We start from the raw sequence: 21586 nt of genomic DNA, 5'->3' as shown, positions 1-21586 counted from the left end.
GCCGAAAGGGCTCTTGAACTGGGTATGGGGAGTACCTCCGTTCTTGGCGGCGGTAAGCCGATGGCAGTACCTTCCTCTTATCCTTGTCCTCCACTAGGACTGGATCCAGGGCTGCTCCAAATAGATTCGGTGCTTTGTAGGGAGCTGCGGCCAGCTTCCATTTAGCCTTAAGGTCCGCTTTCCAGGGGCGGAGCCAGAACAGCCTCCTAGTCGTGACAGTGGAGGCTAGGGCCCTTGATGCGAACTTTGCCGAGTTTAAGGAGGCATCAGAGGCGTACTTGGTGGCTGCAATGATCTTGTTGATATCTTGCTGCAGTCTGGTGTCCTCCGGAGGGAGTCTCTCTTGCATCTGGCGTAGCCAAATGAGGGCCGCTCTATTGAAAAAGGACGTAGCTGTGGATGTTCTGATCGCCCAGGCCACTGCTTGGTGTGTTTTACGAAAGGCCTGTTCCGTTTCTTCTCCTCCGCTTTGAGCCCATCCAGAGCCTCTGTGGAGACTAGCGATGGAGATGAGAGCGCTGCGACCGGTTGGTCCACAGTCGGGAGGAGTAGAAGGTCCTCCAGTTCCGGAGCCGAGCAGTAGAGTTTCTTGTCCAGACTGCTCGGTGTAGTTTGAGATGCTGGTTGCCCCCAGGCGTTTTGGATGACATCGGAAAACAGCTGTGGACAGGGGATGCTGTCCTTTTCCTGTTTGGACGATTTGAAGAGGGCATCGTGGGGCCCCGCTGTGGAAGGTGGGACTGAGTTTACGTCCCCCGGAACACCCAGGTTAGTCGTGAGTCGTGCCTTGTGAAGGAGCGACCTAAAGAGTGCTGGACGGAATAGTCTGGTAAAGGCGGGTGTGTCCGGGTTTAGCCCTCTGAGAATTCGATGTCTTCTGGGGCGTCGTCTGCTTGATCTGACTCCTCGGAGGATTCTTGTGCTAAGGGGGCAGTTGTCTTGTTCCCGACTTGTTGATGAGACCCCTGGACTTGTGCTGGCTGTGGTGGTACTGCCTGCTGGCAACTGACGGCCAAGAAAGATGAAAGAGCCGTGGAGAACATGGCTTGAAAGTCTAATTGTGATGGTGGTGGAGGGCCCGCCTGTGCTCCTGCGCCCGGGGCTGTGTGAAGAACCCGTAGGTGAGAAGGGTGCCGCCTCATTCCGGGCCGGGGCGGGAGTTCCGTCCCCCTGGGGCCCCTTCTCTGTCAGGATCGGGGTCGCCAGGGTCTGTGTTAAATCTGTCCAGATGGCCATTGCTGAGTCTGATCCCCTAGGTATGGGCGGAGCAGCGCCTTCTGGTCTTAGCCCCCTGGTGGGTGACATCGCCAGCGCCTTTTGGGCCTTGGCGCACTGCCTCTCTAGCGCCTGATGGCGTCTTTGAGCATCTTTCTCTTGAAAAGTCAGCCCCGTCCCAGATTTGGACCTGTGGCCAGACGCATCAGACCGCTTCCTGGTACTCTTCTTGGACGATTTAGCCCCCTTGCGAGGTGGGCTCAATTCCAGCTCAGGGTCTGATGAGAAAGGGGAGTCAGACATGGTGGGCTGTTGCGAGGAAGGCCGCCCCTCTCCTCTTGTGTGATTCTGCAGAGACTTGCCCAATCCGCTCCGCAAGGTGAGATAAGCGCAGCTGAGAGCCCGAAGGTCTCACCAGCTAACCCTTATTACAAAAGGCACCCCACTTGGGAGATGGCTCAGCTGAGCCTTGGTAGTAAATTTAGGCCCAAAATGGCGGCCCACGTGGTCTACAAGATGGCAGGCGCCACATGGTGCGGGCCGGGTGCCTTTTGTTGGCTACGGTCTTATGCTGGAGGCCCGAGGGTCCAACCAGCTGCTGTGCCTAATCGCCGCTTGAAAAGATCGTTTTCTGTAGCGCAGCGGCGGCTGGCAGGGATAGCCGGGCGAACCGCGGCTGCACGCTGCTCTCCGGCGCGATCGGCACGAATTCGGGCCGATCGCTCTCCTCTTCGCCCCACGCAGCAGCTGCTGCTTCTTCCTGGGGCTTGGAGCAGTTTTGAAATTGGCGCCGGCTGCTAGGAGCGAAAACAAAGTGCTGTGTGGGCGGCTCGGCTTTCCGAATCCGACGCCCAGCTGATTAGCGCTGCCGCTGCAAGCGGCAATAAAAAGGAAGGCAGAGAACTTAAAGAAACCCCGGGAAAGGAAATATTCAAAAATAAAATAAAGTCCTATGCGTCCCTGAGGCAGGGAAAAAGAAAAAAAGACAGAAAAAAACAAGGAAGCAGGAGAACAAATACCTTAGAACCAGGAGCTCCTGAGAAACACGTCAGCGTTTGCCAAACAACTGAGTGAAGACTGGGGTATCATGGGAGTGGCGGGGTGGCTAGGCAGAGGGGAAAGGGGAAGTCCTTTGTTTTAGTACTTTTTTACACTCAGTTGTTTGCCAAAGGCTGAAGCATTAACCCATTCCTGGATAGTGGGAGCAGCGCACAGGAAAATCAAAAGGTACTTCAACAAATCATTAGTTTATGGGTGGGCACTCTTAGACAATCACATTGATTGTTTTTTGTTATTTCCCCCCTAAAAGATTACAATTTGTTTTTTAACTAAATTGTACCGCTTATATGTTATATTAAAAGTTGAAAAAAATATGAAGTGATTTAACTTGGTCTGACTTTTTTACATCTCACAAACATGGCATTTTAAAGGGGACATATAGACCTTCTATAACCAATTTATAGGTACTTGTTTCTTAATGACCATTCATTGACTGAAGTAATGACAGCATTGAACAAATGGTACTTACGACAAGTCCTCAAAGTTATGGCTACTGCAGTGCCCCCAGTCTTGGGATCAAAATTTGGGCATTGGTAACCTGCCTTCATTTACAATTGCAGGAATATGCTTCAACTCTCCCACCCACCTACCTCCTCCCATCTTTACTCTTTTTGTTCTCTCTGCCCACCTCCACCCTCTGCCACCTTGCCTTCCACTAACTTTCACTATCATCTTCTTCCCAGTGCTGATGAAGCAAGCCCAGCTTGGTCTTTCATGAGAAAGTTGCTGGCCATACCAGGTCTTCTGCATAGGGCAGGAGAAGCGTGAGGTCCTTGCCTAAAAATAATGTGGGTGTAGTTCCACAAGCAAGACTAACAAAGCTGCCATCACTAAGTGTGCAGTTATATTTTGCCTATCAACAGTACAATTTAGCAATGGAAATTCTGGTCCCAATTAGTGTCATTAAGGAAGGACTACCTGTATATAGCAATGGCAATAGCACTTAGACTTATATACTGCTTCATACCGTGTTTCCCTGAAAATAAGACCCTGTCTTATATTTTTTTGAACCCTGAAATAAGCAGTTGGCCTTATTTTCGGGGAGGTCTTATTATTTTGGGGTGCATGGAGGAAAGCAGAGGAAATGGTGGGGACCAGCTGCACATGCATTTAAATATTTTCGGGAGGGCTTATTTTCAGGGGGGGCTTATTTTAGTGCATGCACTCAAAAACCCAATTGGGCTTATTATCAGGGGATGTCTTATTTTAGGGGAAACAGGGTAGTGCTTTACAGCCCTCTCTAAGCGGTTTACAGAGTCAGCATATTACCACCAACAATCTGGGTCCTCATTTTACCAACCTCAGAAGGATGGAAGGCTGAGTCAACCTTGAGCCTAGTGAGATTCCATCTGCCAAACTGCTGGCAGCCGATGATCAGCAGAAGTAGCCTGCAGTACTGCACACTAACCACTGTGCCACTGCAGCTCGTATATCCCTTGCTGCATTCTAATAGACAATGTAACTCACATTGCTTTAGTCTAGGGCATTTTAAATTTCTGCATACACTCCTCTCCTTCAACCACTATTGAGCCCAAAATTTACATTGCTAAGCAAGACAATTTTTATTTTCTGCAACACCAAATGGCATGATCACTGATAGTGTACATTGTGAAATATTAAGCCCCATTTTGCAACACATAAAAAACTACCAGATTTCCACTGACTTCATCAGCCCATTACAATCTAAGGTGACCTTCCAAACTAATTAAACAAGGCAACAGGTGACTTTATACTCCTAAGAGAATCCATCATCAACAGCCAAAGTTCTTTCTGTTGTTTGTTTGATTTTTAAACAAAGTAATCTTTAAATTTACAAAGTTAATATTACTCTATGTTCTTTCATCATCCTCTGACACTAAGTTTTCTTTCACTCTATAGAAGATATTTTTAAAAAGTTCTCCGAATCAAATGCTAGTTTCATTCTTTGTGTGCATACCTCCAAGGTTTTTTTTTACTTCAATTGACTGCCTGGATAGTCCTGTACTTTTCTTGGCAAGATTTTTAAGTGGTTTGCCACTACCTACTTCCTAGGATTGAGTGTGTGTGATTGGTCCAAGGCCACTCTATTGGCTTCATCCCTAAAATGGTACTAAAACTCATGACCTCCCAGTTTCTTCCCTGATGCATTAACCACTAACAAAACGGAATCTTTACTCTGCCTTTAGATCAGTTTAAATTCTTCCAAAGATCTGATTTTTAGGAAGTAACTACTAAATGCTTGCAGTAGCTCAGATGACTAGATTTTTAAAATGCAAGATAAGTAGGCATTTCCAATCAATACAGAGTTTGACAAAGAATATGTGCACCAAAAGAGGGCCCCAGCACTCCTTTCACTTGATCTTACTATGTGCATGCTCATAGGATTAAAGTACTGATAGCCATTTATTTATAGTATCATTCTAGGGTTCTCAAAGATCTAAATCAAGTTTGGGGGGGGGAAATTTTTTAATTGTTTGCGTTCTAAACAAGTGGCAAGCTTCTGAAGCCTTCAAATTTTTCATTTGCTTGGAAGGAACTTAAGAATTCCTATACTCCCTTGCTGACAATACTTGAGTTCTTTCAGCACTAAATGTAAGAATAAAAGTATTTTAGATCATTTTGTTGCAAGGTAATCCAAACAAGAAGCACACCCACAAGTATTAACTTTACCTTTACTGTAAGGCCACATTGCAAGTCTGAAAGTACCGTACATCTCTTCTCCCTGTCTTTACAGTCCAAAACACTATAAAGGGTCCCTTCTGAGACATCTTCCATGCCCCCATGGCTTCTTTGGACTATGTTGCTTTTTAACTGACTGCTATCCAGCTCTTTCTCCTGTCTGCCAAGGTCATTCCCACATATCTTCACTTCGCTTTGTTGTGTTATGTTTTCTAGAAATCAATTCGATTCTAGAAATTGAATTTCACAATAGAATACAATATTCTTCTGCACAGAAGTCATCTGAAATTTAGTGACCCTAAACTGTAGATGCAACTTATTAATTTCCTATGCTTATAAATCAATAAGATGGATGTGAATAATACTTACCAATGCAGACTTCCCAACACCTCCCGAACCAAGAACTACTAGTTTATATTCGCGCATGATGTAAATCTTAAATCACCTAAAACCTGTAATTCAAAGAAATAGGTTGCAAATATACATGTGTCAAGTCAAAGGCAAGTCAAATTTGGGGGGGGGGGGAAACTATTTTACTGTACAAGCTGAACACTAGAGATAATTCTTAGGAACTCATGCAACATACTCACTGAATTTTTAAAGTTTGCTGTGAAGATGCATGATATACACGTATCATCTGCTAAGTGCTACTCTCTCTGAGATAGCAGCTCTTGAGTGAGATGCATTGAAGAGCAAGGAGATGCAGAATCAACCCCTCACAGAAACACTAGTCAAATACTGGTGTTTAGCAAACTCTTAAACAGTTTTGTAATAACTATTACAAAATATATATATTTTGTAAATATATATATATTGTAAATATATATTAGAATATATATATTTAAACTACCACTTAAGCAATCCAAGACATAAAAGATACATGTTCCCTTAGCCATACTATTAAAAAAAACTAAATATTTTAGTACTAGTGTATTTACGTGCACATTTACACACCGTAAATTAATGCTATGGATTGTTTTAGATAATTCTAGAAAATAGACTAATTTTCCAAAATGTACAGTGAATAAGAACTCTGAGGTTGAGTCACCTGCTATCTGTTAATCTTATTAAACAAGGAAAGGAAGAACGAATTAGACTTTTCACATTTTAAAACTGCATATTGTACATTGACATTAATCCATTGACATTAATCAGTCAAAATGTATGCATATATACAATCCAGGAAAGTTGCTTGTTAATATTTTGCTTCCGCTACATATGGTTACTAGCAATTGGATTCATAGTAATCATTTTATTCTCATAGGATATTGAGCTGTCAACAGAAAAATCAGTTATGATGAAATACTATGATGAAATATCTTTTTATTTCCAGCATACTATATTAATGGGCCAAAGTAATGGCCATATATGCTAAGGTTTTTCTTAATTTACCTCAGCTTGAATGATCTAAACAAAATGGAAGTAATCGTATTGGAATTCATGTCTGCCTTTTATTTTAGCTTATCGTTTATTCAAACATTTGAAAAAATTACTATATTTCAAAATTTGATTGACTTCTAAAACTCAAATATCGAAAGCTATTCTAGTAAATGGCAGGAAAACTGTAATAACTGCTTAAGTGAGCAACAGAACAGTTTTTGTATAAAAACAGTTGTGTGATAAGAAAAATAAAAAATGACAAGTTGAAAGAGGACTCAGATAAACTTCACAAAATGTTCACTTGTGATTCCACTATATGTTTAGACTTACATAAATATAAAAAATATCATATTATCAGGAAGTATAGATTATATGTTCATGCATATTAACATACACAGATTTTTATTCCTTCCAACCCAATAGAATATTGGAAAAATATGTAAAGGAGTCTATTCATCCCACAGTAGCTCTCCAAAAATAATAGTTTGGTGGTAGTAGTGGGGAGCCAACAAAATAAAGAGATGAGTTTAAAATGAACTAAGATCCAGTTGGGGGCTAGAGAATACAAATTCAAAAAGCTTCCCACTCTCTATCGCAGAGAGAGAGAGTTGGCCAGTAGCTCAGAATGTTGCTATGTCCATTCTAAACTCGTTTTTGCCTCCTTCCAATCACATAAGCCTGAAAAAGTGGGCAGAAAAAGTGCTCATTGCTCTTTATAATGTTCACTATTTTTCTCCTGCAAATAACCAGTGGAGAAAAAGTACAACTAGATCTAGATAATATCCAGAATGCAAAGATTCTTAGAAGCACGTAGGGGTGTGCAAATTATCCCAAGGTTAAAATCTTCCACCCTCATTGCAGAGTAATACCATCATCTAATTCTGTATTTTTAAACCATTTTTTTAAAAAAAGTTTTTATTAAACAAACATTTAAACCATTTTGATGTCCTGCAATCATCTTTTTTTTTTAACCATAGAAACTTGGAAAGTGCTTTTATAAATAAAAGCTTGGGTAGATCCATCATACTTGTCTTTGGCTAAAGGTAGTTAAAGAGAGGCAAAAGAATCAATAAAACACATGTTCAGAGATTAAGGAGCATTACTGGCTTCCAGTGAGGATTCATAATGAACTAGACACCCCTGAAGCAAATTCTGGGCAGGAGTCTCTCCAAAAGAGCAGAGATTGTGAGATTAAGGACTACATTGAACATAGGAAAATGAACTGATAATCCCAGAGGCTCATACCTCTGTACTTTTACCACAAACTATGCAATTTTGGATCATTTTCCTCAGTGAATAAATGAACAGGTACAATGTTTTTGACTCATTTAATTCGGTTCTCTTTATCTAGTTTTAAGGATTTGTGTGGAGAACAGATCATGTTTTAGATCATATTTATATAGAAATAAAATTATTATTATTATTATTATTATTATTATTATTATTATTATATTATATTTATGCACAAATATTGAAAATTCAATTTTTTAAAAAACTTTTAAGCACCACTGTATTGTACACTGCATTGAAAAGTCTCCTTAAATTCCTGCTGCTCCTTTGCTGGGCTCAGAATTTTGTGGCTGTTTATGCAAACACTGATGCATTTATTTCTTACATTGCTTTGTTTTAAATCATTTTAGTGGTCAATTTTATGTGTGCTGAGTTGTAGATAGCACTCACAGTGAACTACCATTTATATTGACAAGAAAGCAAAGATCTCATGGTAGTACATTTTAAAAGTTTCAAGTTCTGCTTTAATACAGAACACTAATATTCCATTGGAATATCCTAGATCTGGTCATTTTGTACTGAGTGCCAAAACAAGACACATATATTCTAGTAACAAGCCATTAGATTCAGTACGTAAAGTTTGTGTGAACAGAATTCTATTCAGTTATATTGTTAGATAGTATAGGTGTGATTTCATAAAGACATAACCCAAAATCTTCATTCCTCTAACAAAGGACAATGTAGAAATGAACAAAAGATACCAACTGAATCTATCATCATAAAGGCTGAACAGGAATGACACAACAGAACTGACTATGCCATTTTGATTACAGTGGGAGAATAACGTATTTGTTTCTCATCAAGAACATATCCCACGTGTCCAGTTATATGCTCCAGTTGAAGCATGTTATATTTGTCTATAGTATATAGTATTGTTACTGCAGGACCCAGGCATTGGTGAATAACCTTATGCACCTTTATACAAAAATGTGTACTAATCAGTGGTGGAATTTAATTTTTTTTACTACCGGTTCTGTGGGCGTGGCTTGGTGGGCATGGTGTGGCTTGATGGTGTGGCAGGGGAAGGACACTGCAAAATCTTCATTCCCACTCCATTCCAGGTGAAGGATATTGCAAAATTTCCATTCCCACCCCACTCTGGGGCCAGCCAGAGGTGGTATTTGCCGGTTCTCTGAACTACTCAAAATTTCCGCTACTGGTTCTCCAGAACCTGTCAGAACCTGTCAGAACCTGCTGAATAGCACCCCTGGTACTCATCCACACTGCAGGCTAATACACATAGTTCATAGTTCAAGAGAAAAATCCCAAAATCAATACTCCTCTAAGTGTGTTATTTTGGTGTGGGGTTTTTTTGTCATGTTCAGTATTAAAATATAAATACAGACAGGTGAGCCGGAGGGACAGAATGTACTGTGTTTTTTTCCCCTCTACAACTGAATTGGCAATGGAACATTCAGGTTGTTTTGATTTTTGTTCCATCAGAATGCAGCCTACTTAAAACCAACATTTTTATTTGGAGTTTTAAATAAAATATATTTTATATTTTGTCCATACTGATAAACCTGAACGGAGGGAGGAGAGAAAAAAGAACACACTCACAGGATATTAGTTTTGTAAAGAAAAACAAAAAAACGGATGCACACAAGTTTACAGACTCTTTATCCTACAAAACTGCCAAAAGGCCTACTTTCAATAGTCCCTTCTCTTTTTACCAAAACCTTATATCTAAGGCAAAAAAGGTTCTGCACCTCTGTGTGGGTGAGCTATTTAGGAAAAATACATTTACCATTTTAGAATACCGATAGGTGCTCATTCAGTCAATCATCCAAAAATCTTTCAAAGCAAAGTTGTGCAGATACAAATAAAACATTTGAATGCCAAGGTCATGATTTGGTCATTCAGCGAAGTGCTTTTTAAGCAAGATGCCCACATGACTTCACCCAACGAATGCAATCCCATTTCTCCATTATGGTTGCTACATAATCACATGGGTCATCAAGTGGATGGAGCGAAAAAGCTGCCTGCCAATGAGGGTAGGCAGCTTCCCTCCATGCATGGAAGGGAACTCCTTTGGTGGAGTGTATGAATGGAACTCTAATCTTCAGGATCCCCACTTAAGTTTCTCCAGCCCAGTGCAAGAATTTCCCAAGCCTGTATATGCACAGAAGGAAACTCTTATGCTGGCTGGCAAAAATGAAGCATAGATCCTGAAGAGCCAAGCTTCATTTTGGCAGCCCAATGAAGGATTTCTGCCTCTCCATGCATGGAGAGAAGGGGAAATCCTTTGGCAGGCAGCAGCAGCTTGTAACCTTCTTTGCCAGCTTCCCCACTGACCTTCTGGGGAATAGGATAGGATAGGATAGGATAGGATAGGATAGAATAGAATAGAATAGAATAGAATAGAATAGAATAGAATAGAATAGCAGAGTTGGAAGGGACTTTGGAGGTCTTCTAGTCCAACTCACTGCCTAGGCAGGAAATCCTACACCACTTCAGACAAATGGTTATCCAACATCATCTTAAAAACTTCCAGTGTTGAGCATTCACAATTTCTGGAGGCAAATTGTTACACTGATTACTTGTTCTAACTGTCAGGAAATTTCTCCTTAGTTCTAAGTTGCTTCTCTCCTTGATTAGTTTCCATCCACTGCTTCTTGTCCTACCCTCAGGTGTTTTGGAGAATAGTTTCGCTCCCTCATTTGTGGCAGCCACTGAAATATTGGAACACTGCTATCATGTCTGCCCTAGTCCTTCTTTTCATTAAACTAGATATACCCAGTTCCTGCAACCGTTCTTCATATGTTTTAGCCTCCAGTCCTCTAATCATCTTTGTTGCTCTTCTCTGCACTCTTTCCAGTCTCAACATCTTTTTTACATAGTGGCGACTAAAACTTAATGCAGTATTCCAAGTGTGGCCTTACCAAGGCATTATAAAGTGGCATTAACACTTCACGTGATCTTGATTCTATCCCCCTGTTTATGCAGCCTAGAACTGTGTTGGCTTTTTTGGCAGCTGCTGTACACTGCTGGATCATATTTAAACAGTTGTCCACTAGGACTCCAAGATTCCTCTCACAATTACTACTATTGAACAAGGTACCACATATACTGTATCTGTGCATTTTGTTTTTCTTGCCTAAATATAGAACCTTGCTTTTTTCACTGTTGAATTTCATTTTGTTAGATAGCGCCCAATGTTCAAGTCTGTCAAGATCCTTCTGTATCTTGAGCTTATCTTCTGGAGTGTTGGCTATTCCTGCCAGTTTGGTGTCACCTGCAAATTTGATGAGTTCCCCATATATCCCCTCATCCAAGTCATTGATGAAGATGTTGAATAGTACTGGGCCTAAAACAGAGTCTTGTGGTACTCCACTGCATACTTCCCTCCATGTAGATGCAGTTCCATTGAGGACTACACGTTGAGTGCGGTTGGTCAGCTAGTTACAAATCCATCTGGTGGTGATACTTTATCTAGTAGTAGGTTATGGTCTACTTTATCAAATGCCTTACTGAAGTCCAAGTAAATTATATCAACAGTATTCCTCTGGTCCACTAATTTTGTCCCTTTGTCAAAGAATGCTATAAGATTAGTCTGGCATGATCTTTTTGAGAAACCCATGTTGGCTTCTGGTTATTACTTTGTTTGCTTCTAGGTGTTTGCTGATTCGTTGCTTATCTTTTCCAGAATCTTCCCTGGTATTAAGGCCAGGCTGATAGGTGTGTAGTTTCCTGGATCTATTTTTTTTCCTTTTTTGAAGATGGGAACTACATCAGCTCTTTTCCAGTCCTCTGGCAGTTCCCCGGTGCTCCAGGAACTTTGAAATATATAGTTAAGTGGTTCTGAGATCTCGTCTGCCAGTTCCTTCAGAACCTTGGGGTGTAATCCATCCCGTCCTGGTGATTTGAACCTGTCTAGGGTAGACAGGTGTTTACTTTTCTTCCCTATTTTAACTTGGGTTCCTAATCTGTTTTTTGTGGTGCTGTTTTTGATAGGTTGGACTGTTTTTTCCCTTTGTGTAAAGACAGGTGCAAAAAACGAGTTAAATAGTTCTGCTTTCTCCCTGTTGCTTATCACCTTCTTGCCACTTTCTCCCAGCAATGGACCAATTGTTTCCTTCCCACTTCAGGGAAGCAATGTTTTATGATGACCAGAAGTGCTTTACAGAGTGTAAAGGAGGGTAGGTAGCTCTCCTCCATGCATGGAAGGGAACTCCTGAGGTGGGTACAGAGTTGTAAAGAACTCTTCTGAGCTGTTGTAACTTCAAACTGTCGTTAAAGGACCAGATGTAAGGCAAAAATTACTACTGGAAATGTTAATTCAGATCCCTGTTAATTTAGGATACAAAAATATGTGCCTCTTTAGAGAAATTTTAATATATAACTAATTATATTGTCTACATATTCTGAACAAAGATTATTTTTCCTACTTTTAAGGAGAATAGTACTCTACTGCCTCACCAAGATATTTCTGTTGTAATTATCAATAGTCATTCTCAGGGATATTGATATTTATAACATGCTGCTGAAGCACCATAAGAGGGAAAGGGTGCCTGTTATAGCAGAATGCCTGTGAAATTTAAACAAAATGTTATGAAGTTATATTTTATAAAATGTATATATCCATATAACAGGAATAAAATTTTATGCATTTGAATTTTATTATGAATTAATAAATGCAACTTTACATATGTGTAGAAAATATATGGATAACTACTAGACTTACTGTATTTTGCATATGTGCTCAGATGTAGGAGTTTGAAGCTGCATAACTCTGAGTCTTGAGAACAAAAGACATAAATTGCTTTTTTCATCTGCATCCTTTATCTAGAGAGGTCAGAACTCTGTTGTTTCTTCACTAACATTTGCATAAGAACTTGTGATCATCTACCTATAATTTGTCAGGGGTCACCAACCTTTCAGACCTCAGGGACCACTAAATTCATAATTTTAAATCCTGCGGACCACTAATACGAATCCAGCACGCTGCTCACTGAAGCGCTTGGACTCACAATGACGGGATGGGATCCTTCAGGCACTTAGTTTGGTTGCCTGTTTCTGCAACCTTAAACACTCAAAGAGCCATTTGGACCTGTTTCCCACAGAAAACAAAACACCGGGATCTCTCCCTCCCTACCCTGTCTCTGTCTGTCTCTCTCCCCTCTCTGCCTCTTTCTCTCATCTCTCTGTCCCCCTCTGTCTCTCTCATCTCTTTCTCTCTCATCTCTCCCTCTCCCCCCTGTCTCTCTCATCTCTTTCTCTCTCCCCCCTCTCTCTCTTTCATTCTGATTCTCCGGTGCTCTCTGGGTCCCACAGGTGCTTCTTCGGACTTTGTTGGTGCTGGGTGCACCTTGGTCGCTCGGGAAAATGCATGACCTACTCTCTGCCATGAGACACTCACCGTCCAGGCTGCAGCCATTGCTCCATGTCGTAATGGGCTCGAGGAGGAGAACGGGATGCCGTCTCCCCCATTGTGAAGCATAGTAAATTTAACTGTGCTGCAAGAGCTGCGGGCAGACCATGGAGGCACCAACGGCGGCAGCAGAGAGAAATGGCCAGGCCAGTGTTTCAGGGCTGAGAGGAAGTCGCGCATCTCCCCGAGAGACTGAGGTGCGCGGAGCACCAACAAGGGTTGGAAGAAATGCCCACAGCGCCATGCAAGAGATGAAACTTTGCTCCCGCTCTGGAATATAGAGCGAATCTTCATCCCCCACCCTTCCCTTCTCAGGCCAGGCGAGGAGTAATGGGGAGGAGAGGGTGATGGGTGGGGCCAGCCATTGGTAGGTTCAGCCAACAGGAAGCCACAGCGGAGGGAAGAAAGACCCGCAGGTTGCTGCCACCTGTTGCTTCGGTCCGCCTGCACCACCACCCCCCATGCACCATTACCTCATTCCACCGGCGAGGGCTGCACTACTCCTTGCACGTTGCACCACCTGCAAAGTTGCAAGTTGCATTTATTTATTTATTTTATTTAATTTATATCCCGCCCTTCTCCCCGAAGGGACTCAGGGCGGTGAACAGCCAAGAATTAAAATAACATGCAATATAAAAGTTAAAATAATTAAGAATAAATTAAATTAAACGGCCACCCCAATTTAAAACCCCTAGCAATACAATTAAAAAACCCTTAAAACCTATTCAGGCCAGGCCGGCTTGCTGAAATAAAAACGTTTTCAGTGCCTTACGGAAAGTGCGGAGATCTGGAATCAGCCGTATTCGGGAGGTAGCTCGTTCCAGAGGGCAGGTGTTCCCACAGAGAAGGTCCTCCCCCTGGGGGCCGCCAGCCGACATTGCTTGACCGACGGCACTCTGAGGAGGCCCTCTCTGTGAGAGCGTATTGGCCGGTGGGAGGTTATCGGTAGCAGCAGGCGGTCTCGTAAATACCCTGGCCCTAAGCCATGGAGCGCTTTAAAGGTGAGAACCAACACCTTGAAGCACACCCGGAAGACGTACCTCCCTCTGCGGCAGAGATTTCCAGCCCCACCATGAGCTGCCTGGCCGGTCCCATATTCCAGAGCTCTAGTCACAGGACTGGTCATCGGTCATCCCGGAGCAGCTCCTCCACCCGGGTGTGCTGCGGACCACCAGAATTTTCTCGTGGATTATAAGTGGTCTGCTGACCACCAGTTGGTGACCTCTGATTTAAGTAATTATTTTGCTTTAATGTACCCTGCTATGTTCAAATATAATATAGCTTTGTTGGATGTAAATATATCCTTTAAATAAAGTATAACAGCTATTTTTTCAACAAAACAAATTTGAAGTCATCCAAAGTCTATAAGCAAAATATGTATTTTTAAGAATTGGCTTGGATGTTTTTGATGAACTGTTGATTATTTAACCCTAATGCTTTTATATATAAACCCACATTTGGAAATATAAATTATATCCAACTGCCATAAGGAAAGCTGAGCTACATCAAAAACTAACAATAACTAGATCCTTTAATGCAAATTTCACATAAGTCATGGAATTTGCTAAATAGGCTTTAATAACATAATCAGTATGAAAGAAACAGGCATGATTTTTAAGAAAAGCGGATCAGTTTAGTCTTTTCCTAAAGAAAATGTGCACGCTTAGTATTGTCTGCTGAAACAAACAAGGTCTCTTCTCTAAATCAAGCATGCTGCTTCATTTAATTGCCTGTTCTAGCTTGTGATATTGATTCTCTGCTTTGGAAGAAAGCTTTTGTGTTCAATTCCCTTGATGTGGCCTTTATTGACATTAGATGATGCTCCATTCAGTTTAGGAATTCTGATGGTATTTTATTTTATTTTTATTTTTTAAAATGTATGCAAAATAATCAGATGTCATTTACTGCCAAGCACTACTGTGCTTCCCTACCCAACAATGAGCTAACAATCTGCCATCCCATGTATTTCCTCTTATTTCTAACTATATATCATAGTCCAATATTATAAATGACTCTGTCAACTATAAGTCTTAACAGCAAAGCCTTGAATCAGTGTGTTATCTATAGAAAGGCCTATTGAAACAGAAAAGCCTACACCTTCAACATTAAATATGGAAGAATCCAATTCTTGAAGCAGACTAGTTGTGGGCCAATTACCGTAGGTTTTTAAAAGCTAGACATTATGGTTGAACTGAATCTATAGGCAAACTGATTCCCAAAGTTAATGTCATCCAAGCTGCAAAATTCAGGAAAAAACCAAGCAGCTTTATATTAAAAAAACTTGCAGTTTTTCTCAGGTCTTCCAATTAGCTCCAGGGTGCTTTATTGTAACTATTTTATTAAAGTACATTAAAATAAAAATATTTTATCCTGAAAAATAAATTTAACACATTTTATAAGAAAATGCACAATGAAGCAAGTACAAATGCCCACCTGTCAACTTTAGTTACTCCCAATATCTCCAAATTGTAAAGATCACAAAATGATAAAAACATTTATATATAGAAGCATTTAAATAGTACTGTCTCTTTCTAATAGCTGATTTAGTAATACTATTGGCCTGGTTTCAAAATTGAGTAACAGGAGCAGAATTGGCAATATCTATTATTTGTTACTTGGTTCCACAATGTACAAGCTACTTTCTCCATGATTTGGTATAATCAAATTATTCACTGACCCTGGGATACAAATACTACATAAGATTTCCTATAGTTTATAACCAGTATGATTTTCCCTAAAAGATATACTATCTGTTAATTTTACACATTTAAAGTTTGGGCTTAAAACTGTCAAGCTTTGCCTTATGTAAAGGTAAAATATATATGACTGAAGAACAATATGCTAGACTAATCTCTGGATTAGAAACTATTGTAAGAAACCCCTTGATTTTAAAACTGATATGTATTTGAGTCAAAATGTATTCTTTAAAAAAAAAGATATTTGTCTTTGGGAAAGACTTAAAGATAAATTATTGTGTGTCTTTATGACTGCAGAAGACATAGTATGTTGCAAAAAAGTTTTGACAAGCATTTTTCAAAATATCAATGTGACTAGTAAGCCAATGGCATAGCTAAGAGTGGCATTATGAATTTTTTAATATTGATTACTAGATCAAGCAATGGTGCAATCAACAGTGTCAGGCATAAATCACAATCATACCGTGTTTTCTGTAAAATAAGACCCAGTCTTATTTTCTTTTGGGCTTGAAAATAAGCACTCGGACTTAGTTTTGGAGAGGCCTTATATTTTTAAGTGCAGGAGGCGGCGAGTGAGGGGGCCGACGGGAGTGGGAGCGTAGCTACGCTGGCCCTGCCCTCTCTGTCCTATTGTCTGTTTGTCCGTGGCTGCAACGGGCCAAGGTCTTGGCATGCCCTGGCCTCCACCTGCCCTGCTTGCTGGCTCAGCTGTTGCCGGGACACTTCTTGGCCATGGTGGGTGCTGTGCTGGCTGCCAAGTGGCTGCCCATGCTGCTGATGACCTCACAAGGGTTCTTCATCTTCCTGGCAGGGCAGGTGGAGGCCAAGGTGTGCTGAGAGCTTGGCCCCAATTGAGGTCACGGGCAAGCAGACAGTGGGATAGAGAGGGCGGGCCGGTGGTAGCTGCCCAAATGCTTTTCCCCCAGAGGGAGACGAAGTTTTGTCTGCTTGCAAAGGGAACAGACTGAAACAAAGCTAGCGGTAATCGCTCCGTTTCAAACCGCTCCCTTTGCAAGCAGACAAAGCTTTGTCTCCCTCTGGGTGAAAAGTGCGCAGCAGAGCCAGGTGGAGGCAATCCCAACCCTGTCAACCCACCCTGTCCCACTGTCTCTCGGCTTGTCAGCAGCCGTGCCAAAAAACTACAGGGCATCGGGATCACCTGCCTTCCCCATTCCCCATGCCTCTGCCTGCTGCAGCCATGCAAGCCTCCTGCGAGTCAGGCAGCCGCGCAACATATCCAGATTGCCTGTCTTCTCCCCCGCCTCTGCCTCCATGCTCAGACTTATCGGTATTTGCGCTGCGCCAAGAGGCTGCTGGGCTGTGTCTGCTGCCAGACATAGTCAGCCCCCATGCGCTCGCCACCTCTCATGCTGGCCCGGCCCCCTCTGTGCTTATTTTTGAGGTAGGGCTAGGCAAGGCTTACATTAGGCCACCCCAAAGAATTAGGCTAGAGCTTGTTTTTGAGTGGATCTTATTTTCAGGAAAACACAGTATTTACTAGGAATAGGATGTAATAATTGTATTATTTACTTACAATGGTCTAACCTAAACAGTATTCCAGACAGTTAACAAATAGACATTATTCTAAAATGCAAGAATATTAAAACTTTAAAAATATCAAAAAAATATACTGAAAAATATGGGAAAAGGATCTATTGCAGCCTGACTTTTCATGATACTTATGAAAATAACAATAAAAATGTACAGTATTAATAAACAATTCCTTATTTTAGCAATATGATTAGCATACTGAATATTTGACCCAAGAAAATGAAACCAATGTGATTAAATATTAAGAGAATGTGTTAGATAGCATTATAAGAAAAACTGACAGCACTTTACATTTTTATTCCTTTGGGAACATTTACAGTAACAAAATTTTGCATATGCAGGACCCTTACCTACCAAGTCAGCTTTCTTTAAAAAAAAAAACACCTACATGCACTATAGAAATTTTTTCTGAGTGAAATAAAATGCATTCTTCTAAAAATTACATTCCACTACAAAATTCCAAGACAGAAGCTCCCCAAATTGCATGCATTAAGATAATAAAGCCATGCTTAAAAAAGAAACCATTCTATATTCTGAATAACATATAAGCCAACCAAATTTATTGAACTGTTTTCCCAATGTACTGAATTCAATGGCTCTGTTTAATGTCCATTCTGCAATTGTCACAAAATTTATGCACCATTCACCTTCTCATTCCATTCTAGTACATAGTTTCACTCTTTCTTTCCTCCTACTGTACACACTTCACTTGAAGCACTCCTTTAATTTTAATGTCCTCCCACCTCTAAATCATTATTTCCACGTTGTTTTTATTCAAGTATCTTTCTGCAATACATCAGATCTATTTCCCAGGTTTTGCTTGTTCTTCTCCCAGTTACAGGCAGACAACAATGTTAAGCACTTCAAAAAGTCTAATCTATTTCAAGGATTTTTTCCTAATGTAAAAGTGTTTGAAGGCAAGACTAAGATGCGCTCCTAGTAACCATGTTAAAAAATAAAAATGAAAAGATTAGTTACTTTTTAAAAAGTTTGCAGATGAAGATTATTTGAATTACAAATCAATATTCCAGAGGTCTTTTTTCACAGACCAGTTTATTTAGATAGTTAAAAACTACAGAACAGATAAGGATAGAGGTAGCTGGTGGTTAATTTTTTCTAATTGTAAAATAGAAACATTTTAACCAGATCCAATTATCTGAATAACTTAACAAAAACAGCTTTTCCACTGAATTAGAAAAGAAGTAGGTTTTAAAATGATAGTTCATTTAGTTCAGCATGTGTCCTCCAATACTGTTTGATTACACTAGTTTTAAATTCTATTTAAGAAACTGTGCTGGGGAGTATTACTGAAGAGTTTGAGAACCTGCAAAATATAAAACTATTCCCAAATTATGGTAACAACAGCATATTATTGCTAACATTAGCAATTGTGTTGCTGCCTTTTCCCAATTACCTATAATTTTAAACAAATATATCCAGTTGTATTTCATTATCTTATGTTTATGGCATTTATTAAATAGTAAATGCATTCTAACATAATTGCCACTAATTATCTCTAAAAAGTTTTTTTGTTTCCAAACAGGTTTCATTTAAGTGTTCACTGTATGAACAGTTCAGTTTCTAATTTATATTAATAAGATGCCTTAACTGCAAGAATTTGGCTAGCTGAAATATAGAAATCTCAAAATCACGAAAGCATGATAAATCATAAATGGTTATGTACAAAATAGTCAACTCTAACCTTAAAATATAATCACTACAGATAGCGTGCAGCCATAGTTCCTATCAATCTGTTCTCCGAAAACTGGAAGAAAGAGGATGGTTTTGACTTATTTGGAGCCAAAAATAAATGATATTATATAAAATAGTCATCACGTATTGATTACAGGTGGTTTTATAATCCTTTCAAATTATATAGTTTTTAGATATACAAGTATTTTATTTTTCTATATTTTTAAAACTTAAATAACACATTTAAACTTGGAAATATTCCAAGCTACTGCAGTACAACAAAGCAAAACATGTAGAATAGACACACATAAAAAATTGACAACTGTTTAGAAAATATTTTTCTATGCTGCAACTATGTGCTGAAGCAAAAATTCTTGAGTAGATATTCAATGAATCAATTCATTAGGGTACCATCCAAATTAAAAAAGAGATAGCTAAATGTAGCCTGTTCATCAAAAGCAACAGATTGCATTGTTGTTAGTTTTTTCCCTTTGAACATTAGATGACCAGTCTTTCTTTAGCTTCTCATTACTTCAGCTCCAAATCTGTTCTAGCATCAGAACTGGTTTCAATAAAATATGATGAAGCATGAAATGTCAAGGGGGATTCACACATCTATGCAACAATTCATTTTCACTTATTGCCAATACAGGTATTCCTTGACTTACCACAACTGAGCCCCAAATTTCCATTACTAAGCAAGACAGTTACAACATTTTACAACCTTTTTGCCTGTTAAGCAAATCATTCAATTGTTAAGTGAATCTGATTTCCCTCATTGACTTTGCTTGTTGGAAGTCAAATGAGGGGTTTACAAAAATGATCACATGACCCTGGGACACTGCAACTGTCATAAATACATGCCAGTTGCCAAAAGTCCAAAATTTGATCATGTGACTATGGGAATGCTGCAACAGTTCTAAGTGTGAAAACTGGCCAGTAGTCTTTTTTCAGTGCTGTTGTAACTTTGAATGGTCACTAAATGAATGGTTGTACCATGTTTCCCCAAAAATAAGACCCTGTCTTATATTTTTTTGAACCTTGAAATAAGCACTTCATCTTATTGCCATGTGCTCAAAAGCCCAATTGGGCTTATTATCAGGGGGTGTCTTATTTTGGGGAAAACAGGGTAAGTCAAGGACTACCCGTATATATAGACAGATCAGACACAGATAGGCAAATTTTTAATGATATATAAAAAACAAATTTATGTCAACATATGCCAAAAAAAAAACAACCATGCATATTATTTCAAAGCTTACAAACTATATTTGAAAAGCAAAGGAGTAGTCAAAGTACTTTTTCTAGGGAAAAACAAGGACATTTAAATATTATATTTCCATAATTAAAATTAGCAATGTTAATAATAAACTATATTTTGTAATTAACTTCATTCCCTGCTCAATTCTCTTGCTTCAAGATAGTTCATATTCACAGTATAATAAAAAAGTTACTTTAGTGACTTAATTACATTACAGCATTTTTAATGTTCTACATTCATTTTAATCTTTTTGGAGTTTATACTTTTCAAAGTCTGTTCCCATAATACTTTAGCATTACAGTACTTAAAAACTGGTTGAGAGAAGTTGGCATTAATTCACGACTATTTTGTTTTTATCACATTATAACTAAGCAAGGCCAACCTAGGCAGTACATCCAGAAAGATAAGTAAAGTCTATCTGCTAAACAACCCCTAACTAAATGTGTTGCATATGTGCAAAGACTTCCAACAAGCTGGCAGGAAATTATGAGAGTTGTAATTCAACTCATCTGTAGGGTGCTACACTGAAGATGATTGATAATATCTTTAGTTATATTTGTACTGGAAAAAAGGTTTCTAACGCCTCTACATTTTATACCAGCTGATTTTACAGAAAGAACTAGTTACTCAGCATTTTAGCAATTAAGCATCAAAACTAATATTTGGACACCAAAATGAATGGCATTTCCACTACAACCTACTTTTAGACTTTGACAGATGTTAGATTCAAGAGCATCTCCAGGCCACAATATTATTCACAGAATCACTCTGACATGAGGTTAAGCAATCATTACTTCAGCCATATCTAGATTTAGTTCAAGACCATGAATTACTTAAATAATGAATTGGTTCAAGCTGATTAGAAACCATCATTCAATTAACTAAGAAATATGGAGAACTTGAAAGTTTTACTATACTATTTCTAAAACAGCATTTAAAAATAATTATTTAGAAAAATGTAGTATATTGAGACATTTTTAAAAACCCAAAACTAAATACACCATTCACTTTGTCTGCATTCTTAAATATAATTAAAATAAATGTCAACTGATTTAATGTTTCTAGAAAGCATTGTTTATAGAACTAAGGCATGAGCTAGCTAATCAAAATTAGGAATATCATAAAGCAGAGTACCACAGGTTGCCGTCATCTTTCTATCCAAATGTCTCTACCCCAGTCGATTTTGTAATGGCGAAAATAGCACTAATAGAATTATAGCCAATACAGCATTCTCTAATTCTCTTTCTTCGTGCGGGCGCTGTTTCTCCCTATCTTTAAGAATCTGAATTCAACCCAGCTCTTAAAGAACAAGGATCGGTCAGGAAACAGCTCTTCTTTAAACTGAGGATCTGGTTGAATATGATCTCCGCTGCTGCTGCTGCTGCAATCCACCCTTTAAAAGCTGAAAACGGA

General features: G+C 39.6%; 1 protein-coding gene across 4 annotated transcripts in view; it reads right to left on the bottom strand.

Annotated features, from left to right (window-relative positions):
- The window catches only part of RAP1B (RAP1B, member of RAS oncogene family), a 39485-nt gene that overhangs the window by 16891 nt on the left and 1008 nt on the right, over positions 1–21586 (bottom strand). For 2 of the 4 annotated variants that reach the window (XM_070947122.1, XM_070947120.1), the window contains exon 2: positions 5302–5384. In XM_070947122.1, the coding sequence (XP_070803223.1) occupies positions 5302–5358 (57 nt within the window). In that variant the 5' untranslated portion in view covers positions 5359–5384. Of the gene's footprint in view, positions 1–5301; positions 5385–12286; positions 12341–13446; positions 13494–18922; positions 18942–21586 lie in introns of those variants that run through there. The other 2 variants (XM_070947121.1, XM_070947123.1) reach the window with 2 other exon arrangements.

The sequence above is a fragment of the Pituophis catenifer genome, unplaced genomic scaffold (assembly GCF_029215685.1).
Source record: "Pituophis catenifer annectens isolate HBS135680 unplaced genomic scaffold, rPitCat1.0.hap2 SCAF_7, whole genome shotgun sequence".
Lineage (NCBI taxonomy): Eukaryota > Metazoa > Chordata > Lepidosauria > Squamata > Colubridae > Pituophis > Pituophis catenifer.
The sequence above is the reverse complement of the archived record's forward strand: the minus strand, read 5'-3'. Positions and strand labels throughout refer to the sequence as shown.